The sequence below is a fragment of the Anastrepha ludens genome, chromosome 3, assembly GCF_028408465.1.
Source record: "Anastrepha ludens isolate Willacy chromosome 3, idAnaLude1.1, whole genome shotgun sequence".
In the NCBI taxonomy this organism is placed as follows: domain Eukaryota; kingdom Metazoa; phylum Arthropoda; class Insecta; order Diptera; family Tephritidae; genus Anastrepha; species Anastrepha ludens.
Window position 1 is genome coordinate 53,671,438 of NC_071499.1, and position 24,847 is coordinate 53,696,284.

Below are 24,847 nucleotides of genomic sequence, written 5' to 3' on the forward strand. Positions count from 1 at the left end.
TCAGCACAGGCAGGAAAAAACATTTTATTTTAATAATCTTTAAAATCAAATAGCTTGAAAACCGTACAGTTTTGTAACCAAATTAATCGAAAATTACCTAAATAATAATTCCCTTAATTATCTAAGACGACTTGTCCGGTAAACCTGCTTGCAAAGACAAGTGGTGCCCAAAATTGAAATTTATTCGAATGCTTAAATTTGTCAAATCCAAATAAATTTATCTCTTCGAAATTCCATTAAAAATGGAGTTGCAGATTAGATACGTATTCATTTTTTACTGTAAAAGTAAACTTTTTCTCTGACTATACTAATCTACTGAGTTACACTAATCTACTCTCTATTCGCGCATGTGCCCTCCTCCACTAGTCTATCAGGAGCCACACTCATCTGTAATCATTACAACGCGCCTGCAGAGTTTTATTGCCTTCAATGCGTTTACGACATTTTTGTTTGGCTTTGCGTGAGAGTCACTTTAGTGCCACTGAAAATCATTGGAGCTGTGGGGAGGCGACAGCGTAATGGCTATAAGTACCATCGAGTCTCTATTTGAATGCGCACTTGATATGCTGATGATATTACAATTCGCATGCATACATACATACAAACCTGCATACACACATACATACTTGCGTGCACTGCAACTTCCCGTCCGACTGTTTTTGCTGTTTTATTGCTCACTTTGGTATATTTTAGGGTTTTTTTATTGTTTTAATTTAAATTCTGCTAACAGCGCAGTTTTCGTTGCTCATATCTCCCAATAAGCGAGTAAAAATGGTTTGTTCGACCTTTGCGAAATTTGCAATTCGCAAGTTGATTTAGAGGGACATTTGTAACTTAATCCAAAACAATTTAAAACAACAAACGTTTTTAAATTTACACCGTCTTCTTTCTTACTTCAGTATACGCGGAATTTCCATATTTTTTAGAATTCTGGCTGCTAACTGACATTTCGAAATTCTTTTAAAAAAATGTTGTCGTGCCCATGACTGACAACGATTTACTGTAATTGAACTCTAAAAAATGTTTTAATAAAAAAGTATTTTAATTAAAAAAATGTCTAATAAACAATATTTAAAACTTTTAATAAAAAAACTATATCAATAAAAAACAAAAAAACTTTAATAAAAATAATATTCACAAAAAAAATATTTGAATAAAATAAATGTTTAGTGAAAAAAATATTTTAAGAAAAAGTCTTTTAATAAAAACAATATATTCATAAAATAACTATTTACAAAAAAACATTAATAATAAAAACACTGGTTAATAAAAAAATATATTTAAAAAAAAAAACTTTTAACAAAAAAAAATATTTTAATACATGGCACACATATCGGTTTTCGGAAGTGTGTTTAAAACAGTTGAATTTTGTCGCATTAAGTCAAATTACACTGGGTGACAAAAAAAAATGTTTGATAAAAAAACTAATAGGACTATGAATAAGTTCGTGCGGTTTTTTTTCGAAATTTGAAACTTTATTGACGTAAAATGGTTACAAATTTAATATTCAAAATATTGTCCATCGCTTACTACTACTTTTTCCCATCTTTCTGGCAATTCACGGATTCCCTTTGTGAAAAATTCGGTCGGTTTTGCCGCAATCCACGAATCGATCCATTTTTTGACTTCATCGTAATTACGGAAGTGCTGGTCAGCCAGGCCATGTTGCATCGATCGGAAGAGATAGTAATCGGATGGCGCAAGGTCTGGACTATACGGCGGGTGGGGTAGGACATCCCATTTGAGCGTTTCTAAGTATGTTTTGACCACTTGTGCAACATGTGGCCGAGCATTGTCATGTTGCAAAATAACTTTGTCGTGTCTATCGGCGTATTGCGGCCGTTTTTCTCGCAGTGCTCGGCTCAAACGCATCAATTGTCGTCGGTAGACATCCCCCGTAATCGTTTCATTCGGTTTCAGTAGCTCATAATACACAACACCCAGCTGGTCCCACCAGATACACAGCATAACCTTCAGGCCATGAATATTCTGCGCCGACGTCGATGTTGAAGCATGGCCAGGGTATCCATACGTTGCCCGACGTTTTGGATTGTCGTAATGGACCCACTTTTCATCGCCAGTCACAATTCGATGCAAAAAACCCTTTCTTTTGTGCCGTTGAAGCAGTTGTTCGCATGCCATAAAACGGCGTTCAACGTCTCTTGGCTTCAATTCATACGGCACCCAATGGCCTACCTTTCGGATCATTCCCATGGCTTTTAAACGTTTGGAAATGGTTGATTGATCAACTCCCAAAGTTTTTGCAACCTCTTCTTGCGTTTGAGCCGGATCTTGATCGAGCAATTCCTCCAATTCGGTATCCATGAACTTTGGCGGCGCACCCTCGCGTTCTTCGTCTTCCAAGCCAAAATCACCACTTTTAAAGCGTGCAAACCACTTCTGGCACGTTCGCTCAGATAGAGCATGCTCACCATAAACTTCCACCAAGATACGATGACTTTCGGCTGCTTTTTTCTTCATATTAAAATAATGAAGAAGAATTCCCCGCAAAAACACATTATTTGGCACGAAATTCGACATTTTCAAGTGTGGTAAAAATATTGTTGTTTACGCTTCAAATAAAAAACTTATACTGACGTTTGTGCCTTACGACAGTAGCTCTCCAATGAATGTTTGGAAATGTGGATCGATGGAATAATAATCAAATTACGCCATCTGTCCATTCATAGTCCATTAAAAAAATATTAAAAAAAAAATATTTTAATAAAAAAATTGTGTAATAAAAAAATATTTTAACAAAACCGACATCTAATAAAAAAAATATTTTAATCAATGGCATACATATCGGTTTTCTGAAGTGTATTAAAAAAGATTGTATTTTGTCACATTAAGTCAAATTACACTGGGTGACAAAAAAAATGTTTTAATAAGAAAATATTTTAAGAAAAAACTTAAAAAAAAGAAATATTTTAACACAAACAAAAATTCATAAAAACAAACGTTTAATAAAAACAATATTTTAATAAAAAAAATTTGATAAAAAAATTTTAATAAAAGAAAATATTTTAATACAAAAAAAATTTAATAAAAGAAAATATTTTATTAGAAAAAATATTTAATAAATCTGGGACCCGAGCCCAATCCTAGAGTTTTTGGTAGATTGAAACATATACATATGTACAAGGTGACACGAAATTATTTATCCAATTTTTTTTTTGAATAACGTTTTTACTAAATAAAAAAAAATTATCATTAGTGATAAAAGTCTTTATTTCGACCTCGCTCCATTGCTTCTGCGTTTGTACACAGCAGATATTTAGGAAAATCATTAACTTTCGAATAGGTGATTAATTTTGTTCCATCTTTTACATACCCATAACTTTACATTTATTGTAAACTATTTTGCCTAGTGAAAAAGCTTTATGAGCACTCAAACGAGAGCAGTTAGCTGCTTACTGTAGCATGTAAAATAAAATATGGAATACCAGTAGGTAAGGAATGCCGGAGCAAAAAGATGAGACATACCATAAATTTCAAACTCTTGTAAATTTTTCATAATAAAAGATGTACCATATATTATAGTCATGTTTTAAGGCGAAATAAAAAGGGTTAACTGTTTTGAAATTTATTATAACCAAAGCTAAATTGCAAGAGACTGCAAAATGCAGTGGGATTTTGGCATTTTTTCGAGATTTTTTTTTGTTGTTTTTTTTGACGGCGTTTTACTTTTTCTTCGATATTAAAAACTTCGAGCATGCACTTTGTATGGACAACAGACGAGACACTTCTGCCAAAAAAAAATTTCAAAAATTTCTTATCAGTTGAAACTTGCACTTTTTTATACTAAAATGCAATGACTGGTAAAACTGCATAGCTAGAAAAATTATAAAAATACTGGTTAAATTGGGAAACTTTTCATTTTTACAAAAATTTGTACAATGTTTGAAATTTCGCGCTATATAGTTTTTGTTATTGTATGAATTATATTTTTATGAAAAAGCTACTGATTTGCTTAAAGTGTTGCAACGGGGTTGTGTATGAAAAAGAATCGCAGGGGCACGGGATTGAGGTAGGGTATACATTGTGTAAAATAAGTACCCGGAATTTATAATTTAAACTCTCCCGGGAATACCTGACACTTCAAATTTGGTTTTTTCATGTTGGTACACATGTCCTTGAATGCACAAGCCTTATTAGAACGGGATCTATTACTTAGTGTGTTTTATTCTGCAGTCAAAGTGAGTTGATCTTTTGTTTACTTGGCGAATTTTACTATGGATAAACTTGTGGAGCAGAGGGTTTGCATTAAATTTTGCGTTGCGAACAAAATTACGTGTGCCAATACATTAAATATGTTGCGGGAAGCCTATGGTGACTCGTGTTTATCCAAAACAGAAACCTACGAGTGGTACAAGACGTTCAAAGAGGGCCGTGAAGTGGTAGAAGATTTGCCTCGCTCCGGACGACCATTGATCGTTACGACCGACGAAAACGTCGAAGAAATTAAGAAAATTATATTTGAAAATCGTCGTTTGAGTACCAGAGAGATCGGTCGTGAGCTTAACATCTCTCACATGACCGCTCAGAACATTTTGACTGGTGTGTTGGGCATGCGCCGCGTCGCCGCTCGGCTTGTTCCGAAAGAGCTCAATTTTTTGCAAAAAGGGCATCGGAAGGAGGTCTCTGAAGACATGGTTTCCCGAGCTAATACGGACCCTACGTTCATGAAACGCATAATAACTGGTGATGAGACATGGGTCTACGAGTACGATATGCAAACCAGTCAGCAATCGTCTTCGGGGAAGGCGTTTTGAGTCGATTGAAGACATTAAAAAAAATTCGCTAAAGGAGCTGAAGGCCATCCCGGCGCCGGCCTACCAGCGGGCCATGGATGACTGGGTTGTTCGTTGGAATATTTGTATCGGCTCAAAAGGAGCCTATTTTGAAGGCGATCCAACAAATAATGATGAATAATATGAAAAAATGTGTTTTTTTTTAATTCCGGGTACTTATTTTACACAATGTATAATGGTTTGCCGGAAAAAACTGTTTTATGGTCGATCTTTTGATTCTGGTCTGTGCTACGACTACTAACATATCGTTCAACTTTGATTATTTCTATTATTTCTCTGACTTTATCGACATTTCCTTTAACATCCAAAATGCATGAACGAAATCGACGAAACCAAAATTGCACGTAATTAGCTCTTACAGTACCGGCACCATGAAAACCATTCACAGTTTCAGCTTGTATTTTCGATTTTATTGAAGGAAAACTGTAAAATGTACCGACTTTTCCTTTTGTTGACTTCCATTATTACACAAAAAAAAAAAACAAAGAAAGATTTTTTTAGTGTGAAATGTCACCTTCACAACGAGCATAAAGTTTAAACTGTTTGATTGATACTTTACAAGATATCGATCACTACACCCATCTACCAAGAAAATAATACATTTTATTTTTCAACCGAAAAGTTTGGTTTTTGGCTTTAAGTCTCGAAGAATTCTGTATATAAAATATTTTCTACTTGTCTATAATACATAGGAAGAAGTGTATGCCAAGAATCTCGTTTTTTTTGTTACACAGTGTTGCTAATGAATTAATTTTTAAAATTTATTTATTTCGTCCTGATTTTCTTATTTTTAAGAACAAAATTAAAAAAAAAAAAACTAAAAGCCAAAAAAATTATTTGTGGCATTTCGAAGAGGCTCACTGGTGACTGGTGAATCATACTTTAGGGCAAAATCATCAACTAGAGTTTTCTCAAGTTGAAAAACAAAATTTGTTCCATAAAAAAGTGTATTTTTATTAAAAATGCAGGATTCTCAATTGGGCTTGTAATTGAGGCTGAACGTTTGAGATTTCCATAAAAAGATTTAAAAGTCGAACAGATTTCACATTTAAGCAGCTAAACTTCAAAATATACCTTGAGAATGGTATGGGTTGCACCGCTTATGCGCTTTATGTACTGCGACCAGTTTGATCTATTGTGCGGGCGCACAATAGGGCTTAGTTTTAATTATTTAGCTTTGCGAGGAATCGAACCAACATTTGTAAATCTTCATCCTCTAGTAGGTACAAGCACAGGATTCTTTACCTCCTGTGACCTAATGCTTCACAATATACAGATGTCGATAGGAACTCTCAAGAAAAATTACGCTGATATCCTTTAAGTAACTTGATCTTATAGTCAGTAGCAATGGATCAATTCGCAATTGCATTTCCTGCGGCGATTTGAAAACTACCTTGGTACTCAAATCAACCTCAACTAATCTTGATCCCAAATGCTTATTGGGCACTTATTTGATTTTAGTTTTTTTTTTTTCAATTCAACCCTGCCTTGCCAACTGTTTTTGGAATCATTAGAAGCAAATTGCCTGCTGAATTTTATTAAATCTCTGATGGACAATTACATAAACACACAACAAGTTTTGCACACTTTTATGTATTGTATATATCTAGCAAATAAAGATTACAAAAATAACTGTAATCGTTATTGTTATATTTGCAAATGATGTGTAAATAAGTTGGCAATTTGTAACTTGCGATAAGAAATTCGGTTGCTCATACGCCCCATCCACACTTCAAATATGATGTCTGTAGCGCATAATAACTGACCGGCAATTAGTGCAGGTATTCTATTACAGCTATTCATACGGCTATATTGGTGAAACACTCTGCCTACTGCTGCTTTATTTTTGCATCTATTAGCTGTTGGTAAAGATTGTAAAATTTCCAATATTCTTGCAAATATTTATAGAAACTATCGCCGCATGGGCTGCTCTACTATTCTGGTACTTTGTATCATTTGAATATTTTAAATATTTATTTTGTGTTACTTGCCTCGGTTAAAGGACTTGCAATTTTCCTGGAATTTCTACTACTTTATTTGGCAAAGCTAGATTTTATATAATATATTTTTAGTAAAAAGTTGCAACGTACAACCTCTGATATGCCATGCACAAGCGCTCAGTTTCAATTCAGTCAACAAATATTGCTTAAATAAATAGCAGGTTGTGTATTAACTAACTCTCGTATTTAGCTTGTGCGTTTATTCATAAGTCCGCAATATTTTGTCAACAAATTGAAGTCACAACAAAAATGTGTTGGGTTTTTAATATCCGCTTTCAGTTTTAGTTTTCGAATATTCCCTCAAGTCTTTGCAATTTTATATTTCTCCACATGCGTGCATGTTTGCGTGTGTGCACGTATTTAATAGGAATGCATTTAACTTGGAATTTATAATGGGAATCTCAAAATCTCAGCTTTTTTAGAAAGCAGAAAAATTTCCTTGATTGGAAATGATACTAAATATTTGCTATTCATATCGAAAATAAAATATGCTATTATGCTATAGATTGTTTGCACTGATGAAATATTGTTGGCCAATAAACTGGCATTTTCATAAATTGCTCCGATGTATGCGCAATAATTAAATCATCCAAATATAGGTTTCTTTCAAATAATAAAATAAAATGTGCAAAAATAATTTTTTGTTCACATGTCACTTACCTCAGTTGGCTTCAGTAGGACTAAGTTCAAACAGGCACCTGATTGAGACTTAAGAATATTTCAGCATTTTAAGCCTAAATTGTCATCCCTTTTACATTCCACACAAAAATGTATACAATTAATTTTCATTCTAACTTAATTGGCAATTAATGTGCGTCTGATTTTCATGCAACCCATTTCATAAGAAGAGCAAAGTGCCAACGAAAACACGAAACTTCATGAAAGAAACAATAAATTAATCAAAATAAATTAAATTACTTCAAAATAAAACGAGAAAAAACAAAACAATGCTTTTTCGATAAAAGTATACATGAAATTCCCGGAAAATCATAAAACTCAAAATACAAGTATATTGCTCAAAAGTGATATCGTCGCCTTCAAAGAACTCCCCATCAACTGCAAACCACTTATGCCAGCGTTTGGTCCAGCTCCCGAAACATTTCTCGAGCCCTATTTTCAGTATAGCCATCAGAGGCGTGTGAATGAATTTTTTTTTAACATAATTAATTCTATACAATAATAAAGGTCACATTAACCCAGTTTCAAACTTTGTATAAGATTTACAGAAATTCGACAAACTTTCATCTGAATTTTCAACTTTTTAATCGGAGGTTTTAAAAACAATGTTGGTACAAAATTTTATAGCTCACTAAATTTAATTCCGACAAGAGAAAAGTTTTAAGTGACTAATAACTATTCTTGCTTTTGGATATCTTTTTCCTTCATTGCATGATGAAAATACGCAACACCATCAAGGAAAAATTTTTTACAAAATTATAGAGAATTTTCCGCCTCTTCTAACTTGCACTTTGTTATACTACAATAAAAGAGGATGTGCAGGTGCATACACAATATTCGAGAAAATCTAGAAATTCTCAAAAAAGTGTAAAATTGTGATAATTATTTGATAACCGCTAAAACATGTCACAAAATTCTGAACTTGAAATTTTGTGGTTTTTGTTATAGAATTAATATATAATATTTTTATGAAAAAACAGCTAAAATTCATTTGAATAAAAAAAATAGTCAACATTTATCAATATAAGGTGATCGTATACCTACTGGCCGCCGTAGCCGAATGGGTTGGTGCATGATTACCATTCGGAATTCACAGAGGGAACGTCGGTTCGAATCTCGGTGAAACACCAAAATTAAGAGAAAAAAAATATTCTAATAGCGGTCGCCGCTCGGTACGCAATGGCAAACCTCCGAGTTTATTTCTTTCAATACATAACTGAATAGTCCCAAGCGTAACTCGTAAATGGCACCAGTTTTATTGCAATCACCTCTTTTTCAAACAAAAAACCAACCTTAAAAAGAACGATAGTAATAAGTATCACTATGCTAAGGGGGATATGGCAACTGTTTGCCAAACGGAAGTTTTTGCCATCCTCAAAGTATCCGAAAGGATAATCGAGAGGAGATGGAGCGGGAAACAGATTGGAATTTTTGAGTGGCAGTCAGGCTGCATTGAAGGTCCTCCAGAACGCGAAGCAAACCTCAAAGATTGTTCAAGAATGTAAGAAGAAGCTTAATTCTGTCGCAAGACAAAACAGGCTTGTACTTATATGGGTTCCAGGACACTCCGGTGTTCAAGGAAACGAAATTGCCGATGAATTGGCCAACCGTGGATCAGCGGTTCCCCCACAAGGGTCAGAGCCAATAATCGGAATCAGTTCCGCAGGAATCATGAATTGCATCAGAGATTATGTAGGCAATCTACATAAAGAACGATGGTCCGGTCTAGAACCCTGCAGAACTGCAAAGTATTTTGTGACAAGTCCGAACAGAAAACTATCAAACTTTCTACTAAAACTTGGAAAGAAAGACGTTCGGTTGATGGTCGTTATCATTACAGGACACTACCCATGGGGTCAGCATATGAGCACCATTGGAATCATTGAGGACGAAATGTGCCTGTCGTACTTGGAGGAGGCGGATAGCACTGAGCGCTTTCTCTGTGAGTGTCCAGCCTTTGCTAGAGCGAGTTTTGGGTTCCGATGTCGTGAGAATGAGTAATATTCGTTCTTTAAAACTGAAGGATATCTACAGATTTGACACAGAGAATCTGGAAACCTCTCACCGGACTAACTACCTTTATCTCTGCCTCTATTTTTTCCTATGTCTTTCTCTGATACTTTTTTAATTCCCTCCATGACTATCTACCATCTTTCCATAGCTTTAAATACAATGGGCTTTTTAGCCTGAGTGTTTAGGATCTACCAAATCTCCTTGTTCTCCTTGGCTCGACCTTTTCAAATTTCAATTTCAACCTTAAAAAGACAGTTGGTAAAATTCCATGTTATTATATTCATTAGTTCATAAGTTATTATATTACAAGAGTGATGCTACTTTTGTTATTCTCAAGACAAAGGATAAAAAAAAAAATTCGTATTTTAATTTTTTTTTTTCGTTTCTTGATGGGAAAACATGCCACTGAAGCAAAGCAATGGCTTCAAAAGTGTTATGGGTAACACCAGAAATCATCAAAAAAATCCACAAAATCGTTTTGAATGATCAAAAAGTGAAGTTTCGTGAGTTATCTCACACCATAAAGATATCAGCAGAACGCGTTGGCTTTAAATTGTATGAGCATTGAATTTTGAGAAAACTCTGTTCAAAGTGGGTGCCGCGTTTGCTCACTGTTGACCAAAAACAAAAACGTGTTGATGGTTCTGAGCAGTATTTGGCCTGGTTTAAACGTAATGAACCCAATTTTGGCATCTATATGTGACCGCGGATGACATGACACCCATCACTTAACTCCGGAATCAAAACGATCGTCATCTGAGTGGACAGCACCTGGCGAACCTCGTTCAAAGCGCCCGAAGGCTCAAAAATCCACTGGAAAGGTTATGGCCTCGGTATTTTTGGATGTGCGTAATATCCATCCATGCAATATTCATCGACTATCTTGAGAAGTGAAATATCATCAACAGCGAATATTAGTTATATAGCGTTATTGAAGCGTTTGAAGGTCGAAATTGGAAAGAAACGACCGCATATGGCAAAGAAAAAATTTGGTTTCATGAAGACAACGCACTGCGCAACAAGCCAATCACAACAATGGCAACCATGGCCATGAATTGAGCTTCGAATCGCTTCCACATCTACCGTATTCGACTCTTCGCAGATCTAAAAAAAGGTGCACGTTGGTAAGGAATTTCGCTCGAATGAAGAGGCTATCGCTGAAACGGAGACCTATTTTGAGGAGAAAGATAAATCATTCTGCAAAAGTGGTATTGAAATGTTAGAGCGGCGCTGGAGTGATTGCATTATTCTTAATGGAAATTACGTTAATGAATAACGCTAATTTTGAACAAACAAAAAAAAACGAATTTTCATTGTTAGGCTCGGAACTTTCCAGCCTAAGTGTCATGTCACTCACTTCATAATGATCTTGTTACTTCGTAATCTGCCTCAACCAAAGCAGAAGCAAATTGGTAATTGTTGTATAACAGAATTAAACGATTTTCATATTGTTCTCAATTTCCAGATGCCTTTAACAAAATAAGCTGGAGTTGATCATGTTGACATAAGTTCTGAAAACGGCTTGCCAAAAGTTCTCCAAATGCCACTTAATATAAACTATTTGAGCACTCAGCTGATTGCGCCTGCTTATCAATTTTACCTCTAGGCGCTGGTGTTCATTAAGATGAATTATGGAATGCATGAGCTTTAGTGGTATTATACGCATATGATTGCATGCAGCAGCAAGGATAACCAAGGTGTCCTTGTTTCCGGCATATCTTATGCCCATTTGCACATTTGGTAATGCCAAATTATTGCACATAATTTTCCAGGCCATTTGCATATCTTATTGAACACGCATAAGGAGGAAGCATAATACTCCTTCTCATTGGCATAAATGAATGGGGCAATGGTTAAGGCACTTGTGTGTTAATCATAAAGGAATGTATGTATGTATGTATGTGCGCATATCGTCACATTAATAAACACCCAATGGCCCAGAACTGAAACTCCAATAAGCATTTTCACAGTGCCATAAAATGACATTAATACCACAGCCTTGTCTTGGAGTGCTCGAATCAGCTGACTACGGTCAGTGATTGCTGTGGACAAAGGCAAGATGGACGACCATATGAGCGGTGGTCTGGCACGCACGTGCACGTTACTCATCCGATTATGCGGTACTTTCAAACAATGCTCACAATAGTATTGCAAACAATGATGGCGATGAGGACAATAGTACGAATATTGTTGTTCTAGATATTTTCGTCCGCATTTTCAGGTGATGTTGTTGATGCGCTGAAAACTACCAGTGGAAAATATGTGCCGACGCATGTCGAGTGAATGGCGCAATATGCTATGATTTTTAATGGCAGTTTGAGGCTGCTGCATACGCACTCTATGCGCATTTAGCCCATTTACTTGGAATGTGTGCGTGGCTTCTAATTAGTTGTAGAGCACAACTGTGTGACAGCTAATCGAGTGCAGCAATGCAAAATGACGCCAAAGGGTATGCAATGAAAAAGTAGAATTACTTTGTGCCGCTATTTGTTTGCGTGTGTGTGTGTTTTGCGATAAAAACCTATTTGCTTATATGAAAATGTATATGTATATGCATACATATCTACCTTTGCCAGCTGATTAAAATCATTTCGTTTTGTGAGCGAACCCATGCGACAGCGCGCATGTCTGTCACTCAAGCGGTGATGAAATGTAATGAAAAAGTCATAACGCGTGCAAATTAAAGCAGTCGGGCAATATTGGCAATTTGTAAAGGGATGTGCTGATTCTGCAGTACCCTACTTCAAGCCATTTTTATTAGTTTTTATTGCAAAATTACAAGAAAAAATTTACCCGTTTGTAAATTTTTGAATTTTAACAATTCTTTTTAAAATAAAAATCACTGCATTGTGAGCCTTAATACTAGCAATACCGTAATTTGTAATTGTCTAGATAGACCAACATTTTGCTATTGTGTTTTGATTCTCTATGCGTTTTATTTATTTTTAAATTAAAGTCACATAAAAAATTGTATTATTATACAGCAAAAAAGTAACTAAGCATTGAAAAGTAAATGTTTAGTGCATTGTTGACATTTGAACGTTTTTTTTTTCAAAAATGTGTAATTTACCATTTTGGTCTTTCTAGTGGGAAATGTAGTTCTACCAACAGTAAAGAGAAATCTCCCTTAACCGGGTCTTATAACACCAGCGACTTATCACTAACATTTTGGCAAATTATCGATGATGGCGCAACGTTATGCGTTTCGCGAACTTGATAATTGAAAGTCACTCAACAGAATCTTGATAAGTAAGATAGCAATCGAAATCGTTGATCAGAGTTGTTCCAAAATTGGTAAATGCGGATAAGTCAAAAGTTATGCAAAATATTGAAATTGATAAACACTTCTTCACACCAATGATTTATACGTATCACTTATCATCTTTCGTTTTGCTAATTTTTACATTATAACACATGATTTGAAAAGTCCCTGGCCAAACAAAGCAAACTCGTTTTTTTTTTTGTTGTTCAAAATTTGTTTTATTCATTAACGTAATTTCGATCAAGAATAACGCAATCTTTCCAGCGTCGCTATAACATTTCAATACCACTTTTGTAGAACGATTTCAGTTTCAGCGATAGCCTCTTCATTCGAGCGAAATTCCTTACCGGAACCGAGCGAGGTTCCCTTTTTATATCTGCGGACAGTCAGTAGACGCTTGGGGGCTGAATCTGGGGAAAAAGGTGGATGTGGAAGCAATTCGGAGTTCAACTCACGGCCATGTGTGCTTTGTGTTCATGAAAGCAAACTTTTTTCTTTGCCATATGTGGACGTTTCTTTGCAATTTCGGCCTTCAACCGCTCCAATAACAATATGTATTATTCGCTGTGGAAGATATTTCACTTCTCCAGATAGTCGTGAAATATATTACATGGATGGATATTACGCATATCCAAAAATACCGAGGTCATAACCTTTCCTTTTTCTAATAGCGGTCTCCCCTCGGCAGGCAATGGCAAACACCCGAGTGTATTTCTGCCATGAAAAAGCTCCTCATAAAAATATCTGCCGTTCGGAGTCGGCTTGAAACTGTAGGTCCCTCCATTTGTGGAACAACATCAAGGCGCACACCACAAATACGAGGAGGAGCTCAGCCAAACACCCAAAAAGGGTATACGCGCCAATTATATATATATACAATATATATATAGGGTTTTTCAGTAAGAGCGCTTCAACTTTTGAACTTTTTTGAATAAAACACAAACGGTTTGACTTTTTTAACTAATTTTTTTTTTATTATCGAGTTTGAACATATACATTTAAGTATGAAATTCGATTTCTTTTGTATGACCACCGCGTGCACGTTTTACGAAGTCCAATCGTTGAACCAAATTTTCGACCACTCTTTTGCATAAATCGGCCGAAATTCCAGCAATTTCGCGTTCAATATTGGCTCTGAGCTCACAAATCGTCGCCGGCTTGTTATTGTAGACCAATGACTTCACATAACCCCAAAACGGGACGGCTTGTTAAATAGACCGTAAAATGGCCGTAATGCTCATAAAGTAGCAGCAACAGAACGATTATTTTCATAAAAAATTTGCACTATTTGCAATCGTTGCTCAAGTGTGTAGCGTTCCATGATGAAATGTATACTAATGAAGTTTACAAATGACAAGCGAAAAATAAAAAAATATCGGAAAAAAGTTGAAGCGCACCTATTGAGTAACCCTATATAACCTTTCCAGCGGATTGTTGAGCCTTCGAAGACTCGCCCATTGCTGTCCACTCAGATCACCATCGTTTTGATTCCGGATTCCGGATCATCTACGGTCACATATAGATGCAAGAATTCCAGTTTATTGCGTTTAAACCTGGCCAAATACTGCTCAGAATCATCAACACGTTTTTGTTTTTGGTCAACAGTGAGCGAAGGGGGCACTTTGAACAGAGTTTTCTCAAAGTCCAATGCTCATGAAATATAAAGCCAACGTATTCTTCTGATATCTTTACTGTGTAAGATAACTCACGTAACCTCACTTTTCGATCACTGAAAAGGATTTTATGGATTTTGTTTTATGTTTTCTGGTGTTACCGCCTCATTTGGACGTCCACTGCGTTGTGCATCATCGGTGCCTCTACGACCACGTTTGCTGACTTCAAACCATCGTTTTATTGTGGTTTCGGTTGGTTGCCCCATGAAGAAGTAGTATAAAATTAAAACACGAAATTATTTTTGGAAATAACAAAAATAATGTCACTCTTCGCCCAATAACTCACGAATAATGAATAGAATATCATGAAATTTTAACAGCTGCCCTTTTTTCGGCTACGTCGGCCGCCGTAAAAATATAGAAAGTAAAAAACAAAATTTAAATGCAAAACTCTTGTTGCCTTTTAATCCAATTCTGCATTCAAATTGAACCACTTTTAGCCTTGTTCTCTCCCCCCTCCCTATCACGCACAAATAAATACCATACACGGCATCATTTTTCCTCGCAAGAAACTAAAATTGTCTTCAACTTCACTCTTATGTGGCGAAATACGTTTCAACCGATTGCTTCAATTTGTATACCGTCTGTGGTCTGCCTAACCGACGCACAAATATTCACCTACACCAACCATAATCACTATCGAGGGTAGTGTAACCAGAGTATAAAAAAAGTAAAACTAAATAAAACTGTGTGAATAATTGAATTTAAAGATTTATTATATTTATAACATTTATGTTTTACTTATATAATTACAAACATCGTATTTTAATTAGAAGAGGCTAGAAAAATCTCAGTAAGGAAAAACTAAAACTCCGAGGCTGGCGCACAAAAAAGTGTTAAGTGAAGTAACGAAAATGGTAATCTGGGCAAACTGTTCACCGATTAAGCTAGGGTGGCGTCACGAAATTCAGATATTGTCAAGTAAGCTGAGAGCAAAGTAACGGGACCACGATAGGCGCGTTATGCTCTCCATCGTGGGAAAAGTGTTTAAGACTACCACGCAAGAAGAAATTTAAAAAAATCAATGCGACTTTTGCTTCACTTGAAACAAGCACTTTGTTCTATCTGAATTGAGTGGACTATAAAACTGCACATTTTCAATTTTTCTAAAGTTTCTGTTTAAAAATGTGAAATATTGATAAATATTTTTTTTCAATTTTTTTCAATTCCACAAAATTTGAAATTTGGTTTTCGTAGGAGAATAAGAAAGTAGTTTAAATTAAATAAGCAACATAAAAAAAGAAAATGTCACTACTTGCCAATAACTCCTAGTGGAACAATTATTTCACGCAGTGTTTGTAAGTTAATATCTTCGTTGCAATTTAATGCAATCCATTCGCAATGGCGCTGCATACCCAGGTTGTCGCCTCGTTCTGTAGCGCACATGAATCACATTTTATGGCTGCGCATAATTTACATACACACGCCTTCGCTACCACTCAAGCGTACATACATTTTTTATATGCCTCTTCACTACAACTGTGGCCTGCAGCTGTCGCATTTAAAAGCTCACACACAGTTAATTTAAAATGTCACCATTAATTAAAGGTAAATGCAAATGAATGTCGAAAGCGATAATGATCAAATAAGCAGTGCAGATTAATACGAGTGCATATGTATATGTGTACCTATATATGTACTCGTATAAGAGGTTTGCTCAAAAAAAGGTGTATTATTTTCCACGAAAAATATTTATTTACATACCCGTCTGTGTTCTTTGTTTACGCGAGTTGGGTTAAATTCCATTGTCGCATGTAAACAACCTCTTCAAATGATCGCGATTCTTTTTCCCCAAGCTATTAAGCTCAATAAACTATCAAAAGGTGATTAGCTGCACTTAGTTAATATGTGCGGCTAACAGGCCTTACGAGCGCTCGAACTCAAATATATTCGGCCGCAAATGAGCTCACCCAGAAGCTCAGCTAACACTGCCGCTATTTGTGGTTCCCCCACTTATCCTAGGCTACTCATCCCTTTTCCTCACAGATATAATTGTAATGCACTAGTGACAGTACTTTTCAATCCTAGAAACACTTCTAATATCCACACTTTGGTATGGCCATGAGCACTTATGCTATATGTATATTATTGATCGTGTAATCCTCTGGTCGGAACTCACAATTAACTACGTCGAAGTAATCGAAGACAACTGTGAACCAAACTTGGCGTGCTTTTTGCAGTCTTAGTTTGTTATACACATCCACTGAGACGAGTGGTCTTGGGTTTCAAAAGCTTAATAGTATAGACATGTTTGACCACCAGATATGTCCCTTTTGAGCAAATTTGAATCGTCGTTGCAGTAATTCAACACCTCCTACGCAATGCCCATGCAATGTTTATGTTGGTAAAAATGTAGGATTTTCGGAAGAAAAATCGTCAAACACACCAAAATTCGGCCTCTCTTTAGATTATATTAAGTTGGACTTGGTCGATCTTGTAGATCGCGCATAGTCCAGAAATTTAACCATAGTGATATCAAGTGTTTGTATGTAGAGTCGAGAGTTTGAGAACTGTATAGCTCGGCTTTAGTACACAGTTTAGATAATTTAAGTAGACTGATAATTTTTGGATCTGCCACACTTCCCAAAGTTGAAAATGATGCAGGACCTAATCAGTTTATTCATATGTTGCTCAGTGCACCGCAGTGGCAGAGTAGGAGTTTCAGATTTCCTCTCATGTTGCCTTCTTTACATATTGTCCATGTATCGTTCTGCACTAGCTTCAGTTTGGCCGCATACGATGGAGTGAGACAGTGTCCCGTCAGTATCCCTACTACATGTTTGCACTCTTTCCTAGGTAGAGACGAAATATATCCTGTAACCCTGACATTGCATGATTTTCGCAATCTTGCATGAGCTGGTTCTTTCCTATCTTGAGTTCACTTCTTGAACCATTGCCGCTCCAGCCGTTGTTTGCAGAGAGGTGATTTTACACCGGCTATGGTAGCTACAGGAGGAGTTGCGCCTGTTTTGGCTGTTATATATCAACTTTCTCTTTTTCTTCAATTCCCTTGTGTCCTAGAACCCAGCAGATGGTGGCTTGTTTCTCAGATCATAGCCCATCCAACCTGTTCTGGCTTTGTCATTCGTAGTGGGAGTTTTTCATTCCAGCTGCTATTCCTGTGATGGCTACCTGGCTGTCAATATAAAAGTTTATTGGAGAGTTCGGAGGGGTGTTCTCTGTGGTTCTCGTTGCTGCTCAGATCTCAATTTAGAAGGCACTGCAGTAGTCCGGTAATTTGTGTGACTGTTCATAGCCTAATTCCAAACAAAATATTGCGGCTTAAACACCCGCTTCCATTTTAAAATCGTCTGTGGATATGTTAAAAGTCCCTTTGAATTGGTAAAAAAAATACTGAAAATGTGAAATGGCCAATACTGTCAAATTATGTTGGCGGTATGAGCACCAACATAAGTACGAGGGGTGCCTTGTATATGTCGGGATTTGGCAACCCTGGTGTTGCAATCTGGCAACTGACAGCTGTATCGCAAAGTCTGACATTTTTTGGCTTTTACGTACTCAGAGCGTTTTGAAATACCAGCGCTATTTGTGTTGTTTACAGTAACTTAAAAGATTCATCTCGGCCCAAAAATGGAATTAAATCGTGAACATTTTCGTGCGATTATTTTTTACAACTTTCGACGTGGATTAACTCAGCAACATTGCATGGATGAACTTAATTCATTTTTTGGCAATGAAGCTCCATCAAGGACCAGTGTTTATCGATGGTATCGTGAATTCAATCGTGGTCGTAGTTCACTCTAAGACGAATTTCGTCAAGGTCGTCCAAAATCAGTTGTTGTTCCGAAAACCATTGATGCTGTGCGCGAACTGATATTGTAAGATCGACATGTGACCTATCGTGAGATTGAGACAATCTTAGGCATTAGTGGGACCAGCATACATTCAATATCGCATAAACATTTGGCTGTCAAAAAAATTTGTTCGCGTTGGATCCCACACAATTTGACAATCGCTCAAAAACAGGCTAGTGTCGATTGGTCGAAGGAAATGCTCAAAAAATACGATCGCGGGGCTTCGAAACACGTCTATGACATCGTGACAGGTGATGAATCATGGATTTATGCGTATGAGTCCGAAAGTAAACAGCAGTCGACTGTATGTGTGCTTCAAGATGACCAAATCCAACAAAAGTTGTTCGCGCACGAAGCACTTCCAAGCAAATGGTCGCCTGTTTTTTCGGAAAAACTGGACATGTCGCAGCCGTACCACTAGAACAAAGCAGAACAGTAAATTCTGAGTGGTACACAACCATTTGTTTGCCAGTTGTCTTCCAAGAAATTAGGAAAACCAATCGCCAAAGACGAATCACTCTTCACCAGGACAATGCGAGCCCTCACACATCGGCTCAAACAACTGCATTTTTGAGCACCCTAAACATCGAATTAATGGGTCATCCGCCGTATAGTCCTGACTTGGCACCGAATGACTTCTTTTTATTCCCGTACGTAAAAAACAAACTGAGAGGTCAACGTTTTTCGACACCTGAAGAAGCGGTTGCGGCATTCAGAATGCATGTTTTGGAGGTACCTCATTCAGAGTGGCAAAAGTGCTTCGAAAATTGGTTCAAACGCATGCAAAAGTGAATAGATCTTCATGGAGAATATTTTGAAAAACATAAAGTGATTTTCGATGATTAAAATTTGTTTTTGTTCTCTAATCCCGAAATATAAAAGGCACCCCTCGTAATTACCAAAACTTGAAAAAAATTGTATTTACTTAAATACACAAGGGCAGTTTTCCTAGTTTCTTATTTTCGACAAATTTTATCTCGTTGGCTGGTTGTATTCTTCCATATAAAAAATGTGAAGTAAAAGCAAAAAAAATTGCACAAACGCAACGCGATTTTCGAGTCACTTCAGACTTCTACCAAAATTCACGGAGGTATTAGACTGCATACAATTTTTTCTAAAAATTCTATAATAAAAATAATAATAAAATTCTAAAATAAAAAATAAAGTTTAAAACTTTGGAAGAAATTTATTGATTTTTGTTTAATTTGCACAAAATTTAAATATGAAATAATAAAAAATAAAAAATAAATGTATACGGATAAATTAGATTTTTATAGATACATTAGATTTATATGATTCTTGTTGTAGAATGAACTAATATATATTTGCATAATACATTATTCAAATTAAATAAGAAATACATACAAACATAATACAAAAAAATAGTGATATGATTGCTATTGTTGTTACCTGTGCTTTTGTGAGGTGAAGTCCAAAATAAACCAGACTGATGTCATAAAAATGTTTTTGATCGCGCCATCTTTTTAATGAGTTTGTGCGTTGGAAGTTACATTCCTAGCTGACTTCCAGCGAAAGCTTGGTGACATTCGGTTCAGTGGCAGTATGTTTGTGTCATCGGTACAAAAATGAGTTACGAACAAAGAGCTAACATCAAATTTTGTTTTAAAATCGGTAACACGTTTACCCAATCATTTGAATTGATGAAAAAAGTTTATGGCGATGAGTCAATGAGTGGTTTACACGTTTCAGAGATGGTTGCGAGGACATAAATGACAATGAAAAAAGAACAAACGGGCCGCCCAAAATCAGTAATCACCGAAAACTCCAGCGAAATTTTTCGTAAATTTATCAAAAATGAACCGAAATCATTGTTGAAGTTCATGGAATCGGAGTTGAATATCTCCAAAACATCGATTTATCGCTTTTTAGCTGATCATTTGGGCTTACGAAAGGTCTGTGTACGTTTCATCCCGCACAAGTGAACTGAGGGCCAAAAATTGCTCAGAATTCAACATTCAAAAGACTTCATGAAAAGGGCGAGAAAAGACGAGAACTTCCTTTACCATATTGGTGATGAAGCATGGTGTTTCCAACATGAACCTGAATCTAAGCACGAAAGTGCAAAATAGAAGGCCCCAGACGAGCCGCTACCCGAAACATCGCATTTCTGGAAGTCAAAAATCAAGTCAATGCTCCTTTGTTTTTACGATTCCAAGAGAATTGCCCACAAGCAGCTCGTGCCAATGAGCCAAATCGTCAATGCAATTTTCTATCTTGGCGTTTTGAAGCTTTTCTTGCATCGCATTCGTCGAATTCGCTCTGCATACGGCGAAGGAGGAAGTTGGCGCTTATTGCATGATAATGCACCATCTCATCGATCCACTCTTGTGATTGATTTTTTTACTAGAAATCGCATTTTAAACACCAATCACTCAGAGTATTCGCCTGATAATGCTCCCTGTGACTTCTACATATTCAGAAATTTGCATTTCGTTATGAACGGAAAACGTTTTGCGTCCATAGGGGTCATCCAAAAGGCTTTTACCGACATCCTGAAGGGCATTGAAGGACAATGACCTGAACCACTCTTTCGAAAAGCTTTTAGATCACGCAAAACAGTGTAACGAGGCCAGAAGGGGCTACTTTGAATAAATAAACTCAAAGTTAGCAGAACAGAGCTCCTGTCGTTTCTATTTTAGCTGAGTCTTCTTTATTTTGGACTTCACTTTGTATACATACGTAAATGTATTATATTATAAATTACGTGTTAAGTGCGTTCTTCTTCTTTAATATGTAACTGTAATCGCTTTACAGCTTTTGTTGTTTGTGATGTTCCTTCGTGATAATATCGTAACGAAAATATTGCTCTAGCAATTAAATGGTTTCGGTTTCAGTGGCTGTGGGGGTTTTTGTTGTTGTTGGTGCTGCTATTGTTGCCGCAAAGTTGCGTGTTTTGCGTTTTGCTGTAGTTTGTTCTATTTGCCGCCACCACATTTCGAGGTGTTAATGAAACTATCATGAAATAAATGTTATTATCTAATTTATCAAGTTGCTTTAGTTACAATATATCGCTTACGGTTGGGACACAATTTAATTGTCTAAATTTGTGGAAAGCGTTCAGGAAAGGTGCGAAGATGACAACTACTAAAAAACAGAACCGGACCGTGAAATCTGGGCACTTACGGAGAATAACAGTTGAATTTTGACGCAATCTAGTAGACTCTAAATATTCTTTTACACTTCTTGTTCCTTTTTTAAACTTCAAAACTTTTCTATGAAAGTAAATTTCTTTCTCCTAGAAAAACCATATAAATCGAAGACTCAAAATTTGTGCAAATTAAAAAAAAATCAACAATTTTCCATAATAAATTTTCAAAGAAATTTTAGGTGTGCAATTTTAAGCCAATCGATTCAAGTGTAAGTTACAAGTTTTTTTACAATTCATGTTGATTAATTTTCCTTTTTCTTGCATTTTCTCCGATTTTTTTTATACGGCAGAAAACATCGAACAGCGCGAGCAAAAGAAATTGTCAAAAATCTACAGATTTTGTTTAAAGGTGTGAAATCTTGCTAAAAATTTATTGAATTTACTTTTATATTTATACAAAATTCTAAGTTTGAATTTCTTGTTTAGTTAAATAGGCAGAAATGTCCATGCTTTCTTTCCTTTGTTGCGTACAAAATTCATAGCGTTGATGCCGTTTGTTGGCGGTACCGCAATAGAAGAGAAAATGCATTTATTCTTACGTGAGCATTGTAAATAGAAAACTTTAAAGTCGTTTTATTTTCAGGTTTTCGTTTATTTCTTCCTGCAAACGCGCGATACGAATATAAGCTGCTAAATTTATATTAACCTCATTCATTTAACTCCCCCACAAATGCATAATTTTCCAATTTCTTCCGCAAATCCATTCAATTGAAATTTAAAATTCTTCTTTTATTTTTAAATTTTTCGGTTGGTTTCGTTAGAACTTGGCTTGTATTTTCCCGCTGATTACCTGCGTACAATGACAGCTAAAATAGATTGACGGCGAGTTAGAATAGCAATGCATTGCATGCCAGCAAAAAAGATGAATTCATTGAAAAATGTACAGAAATTACTTAGTTAGCAATGACTTGAGGGAAACTAATATAAACTCCTTCATCACCTAACAAGTTATTTTATGGAAAGTGGATGATTCAGTACGACGCTCGAATAAAAATAGGAATTCGGATGTAAATGCAGAATTTTGCTGAATGAAAATGGAAAAGGAAACAAACAAAAAAATAAATTCTGCACATATGTAAAGGTTGTAATTCTTATTTTTAACGAAGATATTTTAGTTGACCCAATAACGCAAAATATCTTTAACAATGTCGTTAGCATTCTGCTTCTTCTTAATTGGTGCGATAATCGCTTACGCGATGTCGGTAGCATTACTCTTACCTACAACTCCGAACGGCAGATATTTTTTATGAGGAGCTTTTTCAGGCAGAAATACAATCGGAGGTTGTTCATTGCCTGCTGAAGGGCGACCGCTATTAGAAAAAACTTTTTCTTTATTTTGGAGTTTCAACGAGATTCGAACCTACGTTCTCTCTGAATTTCGATGTTAGTCACGTACCAACCCTATCTTGCCATTACACTTTAATAATCTAATGTAAATGATTAGCCTTTACAATTAGCATTACCATTACCATTATCATTATCATTATCATTATCATTATCATTTTTTTTTTTACTATTATAGAGTTACTCCATCTCGGTAGGGTTCGCAGCTACCGGAGATAACATGTGTCCCGGATATCGGTATCAAGGGACAATGCTCTGTTGTTTTGTGTTACGATGTAGTAATGTTGCAAGAGTATAAAATTTTAATAGATCTGGTTTAGAAAGGACCTTACTATATTACTAGTTTTCAGTATAACAACTTTTTGTATTTGTGCGTGTGTTTTTTCGTTTATATTTATTGATTTTAGGTTTTGTATGAAAGTGTTGTGTAATATTCCTGTTGCTGAAATAATAAATGGTACTATTTTCACTTCATTTTGTTTCCATATGTTTTTGATTTCTTGCGCAAGCTCTATGTATTTTTCAATTTTTTCTGTATATTTGCTGTGTATATCAACGTCATTAGGGACACTTATTTCTATGAACTGTGTGGTTTTTTCTTTCTTATCTATTATTGTTATATCTGGTCTATTGCATATTATTGTCTTGTCAGTGTATATGGTTCTGTCCCAGTATAGTTTAAAGTCTTCGTTTTCTAGTATAGTTTCAGGTGTTTATTCATAAAATGGTGCTGTGTCATTGGTTAAGTTGAGAAATGTGGCTATTTCCTTGTGGATGATTTTGGCTACTGTATTGTGTCTTTGTGTGTATTTTGTCCCAGCGAGCATTGGGCATCCCGCTGTTATGTGGTCTATAGTTTCTGTGTATATGTTACATTTACGGCATCTGTCGGATGTGATGGTTGAATCTTTTATTACGTATTTTCTGTAGTTTCTTGTGGCTATGATTTGGTCTTGTATTCCAATGATGAATCCTTCTGTTTCTGCTTGTAGATCTCTTTTTCTTAGCCACGTATATGTGTTTTGCTGATCTATGCTATCATTATCATTATCATTATCATTATCATTATCATTATCACTAACATTATCATTATCATTATCACTAACATTATCATTATCATTATCATTATCATTATCATTATCATTATCATTATCATTATCACTAACATTATCATTATCATTATCATTATCATTATCATTATCATTATCATTATAATTATCATTATCATTATCATTATCACTAACATTATCATTATCATTATCATTATCATTATCATTATCATTATCATTATCATTATCATTATCATTATCATTATCATTATCATTATCATTATCATTATCATTATCATTATCATTGTCATTATAATTATCATTATCACTATCAGTATCATTAGCAATACTGCTACCATCACTATTACCATTACTACTGCTACTATTACCTTTATCACTGTCATTCTCAACACCTTTGCATTTATTATTTCATTACCATTACCGTTACTGCTACTATTACCACTAACATTAGCAATATCATTACCTTTGCTATTCGCATTCACAATACCATTACCATTTTCTACACCATTGTCATTACTATCACCATTACCATTCCCATTATCGTCATAATTTTACTCCTGTCACTATCAAAATCATTACCATTTTCAGTATCATTACCAACCATTACTAACTCTTCTGCCATTACCTTTATCATTACCATTGGCGTTATCATTACGATTAATCGGTGGTAGAAGTGTCGATATCCAATGTCAAATATCCTTTATCTACACTCAATGGTTTTACAATTCATCCGTCTCGATTGACAATTCATCATCCTCTTCATCTCTTCAACGCTTCATGTAATTGATACTGATACTGGTTGGAAGCGGTTCATCAAACTGCGCTGTTTTCTTTACTTCGCCACAGGCGTTTTTCTTCGCTTTCCTTACTTCGCAGAGGCCTTTGAATTCATTCGCCAGCTTTCTGTCTGCTACAAAGGGATATCGTTAAATTGATACCAAGTCGCAATGTTTGAAATATATTTCGGCCTTTCGTTTTTTCTCTTGAATTTTACTTTTTCGAGCCCATA

General features: G+C 35.6%; 1 protein-coding gene across 1 annotated transcript; it reads right to left on the reverse strand.

The window, feature by feature from the left end:
- Positions 1 to 23,841: 23,841 nt before the first annotated feature.
- On the reverse strand, positions 23,842 to 24,490 carry LOC128857508 (putative uncharacterized protein DDB_G0287265; the record flags this gene model as incomplete). The annotated part of the gene is made up of 2 exons (XM_054093259.1): positions 24,418 to 24,490; positions 23,842 to 24,230 (listed from the first exon to the last, which is right to left on the reverse strand). Coding segments are annotated over exons 1-2 (462 nt in total), but the record flags the coding sequence as incomplete, so codon positions are not given.
- Between the last annotated feature and the right edge of the window lie 357 nt (positions 24,491 to 24,847).